The sequence below is a fragment of the Phalangium opilio genome, unplaced genomic scaffold, assembly GCF_054372755.1.
Source record: "Phalangium opilio isolate 3A_F unplaced genomic scaffold, DU_Popi_V2 ptg000209l_1, whole genome shotgun sequence".
In the NCBI taxonomy this organism is placed as follows: Eukaryota; Metazoa; Arthropoda; class Arachnida; order Opiliones; family Phalangiidae; genus Phalangium; species Phalangium opilio.
In genome coordinates this window covers 20,022,027-20,026,928 of record NW_028324217.1, presented here as the reverse complement: position 1 = coordinate 20,026,928, position 4,902 = coordinate 20,022,027, and the positions used below count along the sequence as shown (strand labels likewise).

At 38.2% G+C, this 4,902-nt stretch overlaps 1 protein-coding gene across 1 annotated transcript; it reads left to right on the top strand.

The window, feature by feature from the left end:
* The first annotated feature begins 356 nt into the window (after positions 1–356).
* Positions 357–3,847, top strand: LOC149621152 (uncharacterized). The gene is made up of 4 exons (XM_089855666.1): positions 357–758; positions 836–896; positions 971–1,014; positions 2,400–3,847. Exon 4 carries the CDS (start codon positions 2,588–2,590, stop codon positions 3,335–3,337), a length of 750 nt encoding a protein of 249 aa, XP_089711792.1. The 5' UTR covers positions 357–758; positions 836–896; positions 971–1,014; positions 2,400–2,587; the 3' UTR covers positions 3,338–3,847.
* The last annotated feature ends 1,055 nt before the right edge of the window (positions 3,848–4,902 follow it).

The following is a 4,902-nucleotide window of genomic DNA, read 5'->3' as shown; positions in this document are numbered from 1 at the left end:
GTGATTATTTGTCATCTCGAGTAAATAACGGGTGATAATGTGTCACTCATGTCGAGTGGCTTTTGGGTCAATAACGGGTGATTATTTGTCACCTCGAGTCGGGTGGCCTTTGGGTCAATAACGGGTGATTATTTGTCACTCATGTCGGGTGTCTTTTGGGTCAATAACGGGTGATTATTTGTCACCTCGAGTCGGGTGGCCTTTGGTTCAATAACGGGTGATTATTTGTCACCTCGAGTCGAGTGGCTTTTGGGCCAATAACGGGTGATTATTTGTCACTCATGTCGAGTGGCTTTTGGGTCAATAACGGGTGATTATTTGTCACTCATGTCGGGTGTCTTTTGAGTCAATAACGGGTGATTATTTGTCACCTCGAGTCGGGTGGCCTTTGGGTCAATAACGGGTGATTATTTGGCACCTCGAGTCGGGTGGGTTTTGGGTCAATAACGGGTGATTAATTATCTGTCATCTAGGGTCAATAACGGGTGATTAATTATCTGTCATCTAGGGTCGTTAACGGGTGATAATGTGTCACGTATGTCGGGTGTCTTTTGGGTCAATAATGGGTGATAATGTGTCACTTATGTCGCGTGTTTTGGGTCAAATATGGGTGATGTTTTTTCACTCATGTTGGCTGTCTCTTGGGCCAATAACGGGTGATTATGTGTCACGTATGTCTAGTGAAAAATGAGTGATCAGGTGTCACACAGGTTTATAACGAGTGATAATATGACTCTTATCACAAATGACAATCAAGTGTAAGTCACGTAATTTTTACGTAAACGGTCAACGTGAAACATAAATAATTAGCAGGTCTATATTGGACTAATTTTAGGCAATAATTGGAGGTCTATTTTTGGGTAAGGGCAGCAACAACCTCAATCTCAAAATGAAAGGTATTACGAGAGAAAAAAAGGTGTTTTTATTTTTATTGTTTCCATGGACTATTTATCACAATTTATTTGTATAGCTCGGAAGGACTCCCTACTGAGGCCAGGAACCGCAAGCAGCCTGGTGTGTAGATTTTCATTTTTAATGAAATACTGAAAGTCTCCCACAAGTCACTCGCTGGGTGCAAAGTTCATTGAACCAAACGCTGATGAGCTAGAACCGAAGCCCCAAAAAGTTTTACGGCAAATTTTTAAGCCTTATTAGTCAGTGGTGATGGTATGAAGTTGGGCAAGCTAGTTTTTGGAATCCTTAATGAATGTAGATTATACGGCAATGCAATGAACTGCTTCGAACTATTTTATGGCTTAACATACAAGAATGAAATCTACTCGACCCATGTTGGCGAAAGTAGCGAATCTGATTTTATTTCGAAACTACTGCTGATGCCAATCGAAAAGATTAAGACATCGGCCCAAAATAGAAAATATTTCGAATTTCTCAACAGACTTTTGAGGATCGACAGAGCATGCTGGGATATAACTTAGATAATCTGATAATCTAACCCATGTTCCAACCTTGACGTACTTTTAGACTCAACTATAACCTGTTTCAGACTAATTGTTAGTGGATCAATTTGGTTGACTTTTAACCTGTTGTTACCCACGTATCTCGTCATTTGAACCACGCATTAACTTATTTTTTATTTATAACTTTAACCTTCTATTTTCGGTAAGGTTTAGCACAAAAATTCACCCCTAGGTCAAAAAATTTGGTTCTCTTAAGCCTTTATCAGTTTTAAGGAACAATAATAAAACCACATACAAGACATTTTCCATCAGTGCTAAGGAGAAATAGTTTAAGCGAAATTATTCTTGTAAAAATATAGTTTAATGAGACGGGAAGATTTTACACTCGTTCTGCTCTGTGGCTTGGTTTGGCGCAAACACAGGGGCTACACCCCAGACTATTTCTTTCGGGGGTTTCTAGAATTTACAAGTATTAATATAGTGGCGTTACTTGGTCCAAGTTTATATTCAGTGTGTGATAGAATGCAACCCTTGTGTATTATTTCTATTTTGTACATTTTGTATGGAACTATTAGTTATTACAATAGGTGATTGATAAGATATAACACCAACAACAAGCCTCGCATTGGTTTAGAGAGAAGAAACTACTTCTTTTCTTTAATGTTGTGTCTTCACACGCCTAATTGGCATTCCTTATTAAATCAAGCGCCCTTACAGAATTCTAAATACAATATATTTAATGTTAATTTGTAAACCACGATTGAATATAACTAGGAAATAGTAGACGCGACTCTGGGAATCTTTCGCGCGCTCCCCGTCTCCACTGTGTAACGATAATAATGGGCGGATGCATCAAAAAAGGGTATGATACAAGTTAAGACCACATCCTATAGTATCATCGCGATTTCCTCGTGTCGTATCTATATTTTCCGGATTTACGTGATTATTTCCTTAATGAAACATAGTTTTTGCTTTTTGTAGATAAATCCAAGGAAAAACATAATCCTGAAGACAAAAGAGGTCTAGACCATAACATTAAAATTCTTACTAGAGAAAAAATCTTCAAATGTGATCAGTGTGAATTTTTGAGCACACAGAAATGTAATTTGACCAGACATGAACGCATACACAGCGGTGAAAAACCTTTCCAATGTGATCAGTGTGATTTTATGTGCGCTGACAAGAGTAGTTTTATCAGACATCAACGCGTTCACAGTGGAGAAAAACCTTTCCAATGTGATCAGTGTGGCTTCGCTACCAAGTGGAAGTCCGTATTGATCACACATCAACAACTTCACAGTGGAGAAAAACCTTTCCAATGTGATCAGTGTGACTACGCATGCGCGTGGAAGTCTATATTGATCACACATCAAAGCGTTCACAGTAGAGAAAAACCTTTCCATTGTGATCAGTGTGATTTTAGATGCGCTGTCAAGGGTAATTTTATCAGACATCAACGTGTTCACAGTGCTGAAAAACCTTTCCAATGTGATCAGTGTGACTACGCTAGCGCATGGAAGTCTGTATTGATCTCACATCAACGCGTTCACAGTGGAGAAAAACCTTTCCAATGTGATCAGTGTGACTACGCTAGCGCGCGGAAGTCCGGATTGATCACACATCAACGTAATCACTCTGTAGAAAAACCTTTCCAATGTGATCAGTGTGATTTTGGTTGCGCTGTCAAACGTAGTTTTATCAGACATCAACGCGTTCACAGTGACGAAAAACGCTTCAAATGTAACCAGTGTGAATATTCCAGCACTCACAAGAATAGTTTAATCATACATCAACGCATTCACAATGGTGAAAAACCCTTCAAATGTGATAAGTGTGACTATTCCAGCGTACAGAAGCCTAATTTGACCAAACATCAACGCATACACAATGGTGGAAAACCCTTCAAATGCCATCAGTAAGACTTTAGGTGCACTGGCAAGAGTACTTTCATCAGGCATCAACGCGTTCAAAGTTGGGGGAAAGCCCTTTAAATGTGCTCACTGTGACTTTACTAGCGCATGAAAGTTCGTTTTGATCACACATAATACCCTTCATAATAGAGAAAAACCCTTCAGACGTGACTGTTGTGAATTTGCCAGTAAATATAAGAGTTCTTTTATAGGACATGTTCGCATTCACAGCGGTGAAATACCATTGAAATTCGATTGCACGACAGACATACATTCACGGTGGAGAAAAACCCTTCAAATGTGGTCGTTGTATATATTCAAAATAATTGAAAATGAAACGTATCAAGTAGTAATAGTGGAATGTCCATTATTCATTATACGTTAACACTGCTTTTTGAAATAATGTAAATATTTTACTTAATATGCTGATTTTATTGTAAGTAATTTTAATTGTTTGAGTTTCTCATTTGTAGAAATAAAATGTTCAAGAATTAAACATTCTAACTAATATTAAAATTCATTACTCGTGTTTAAATTAAATCAATTTTCAGAAGGTAATTTCAATTGAAGTAAGTTACCTTACCTTGGAACATTCTGAAAAATATGGTCAATTCATGGGGCAACATCATACTCCGCCGCTATTTCTTTCATATGAGCTGAAATGAATCATATAACCCTTGCTTGTATTGAGAATGAAAGATCTATATATGTTGAAACGTCTTCAATATTATGTTTTTGGGTCTTCGGGAGCACTGCCATCTCTAATACTAGGCCTTGAAATGTACAACAGAAGCATTTTTTAAGTGACACTTTGAATTTGCGCTTAGTAACCGTTAGATGGCGCTTTTCTGAGGCGAATTTTCGCGATGACGAAAGTAAATTCGTACTGCGCAGTCTCGCATGACGTCACGTCTTTCTCTTATGGCGGACTATTTTAAAATGTCCCATAAATTTCTATTATTAGAATGGCTAAAGGTGCACCTCTTTTTAGGATAGAAAGAAACTAAAATAACAATTTTTTGGAAAAGGTTGCAATAAACAAGCTAATTAGCAATAATTTTCGGAAAGGTAGCAATAAATAAGGGTAAAAATATATCCAATTTAGTAAAATGTTGTAAAATTTGGAAATATATTCAGTTGATAAAACTTGAAAATTCCAAAAACAGGTGCACATTAAGCCGCTCATATTTTTTTAAGAACTAAGAGGTCCACTGGATAGTTTGACCAGAAGTGAGATGAGACTAGAAGTACTGAGCTAACCAAATTCTTCACTCGGCGAAAGTGAATGTTCTTGATAACACACGAACGGCTGGCCCTCTCGTGGCGGTTTCAGAATTTCCCCTCCAAAACGTGAGACGCTCGCGGTGGTAGACGGCCGAACTAGATTCAAGCACCCGCGTCCGTGTTTCGCCGCTTTAGGTTGAGGGGAAGGGGGTAAGAAATTTTTTTGGAACTCGACCAATTTTTTTCTCTCTAGCGTAGGCTCGATGGAAGCGGCGTAAAATCCTCAAATTTGTTCACTAATGCCAGGATCTATTACCAATGCTAGAGCCCTTCACTTCTAGTCTCATCTC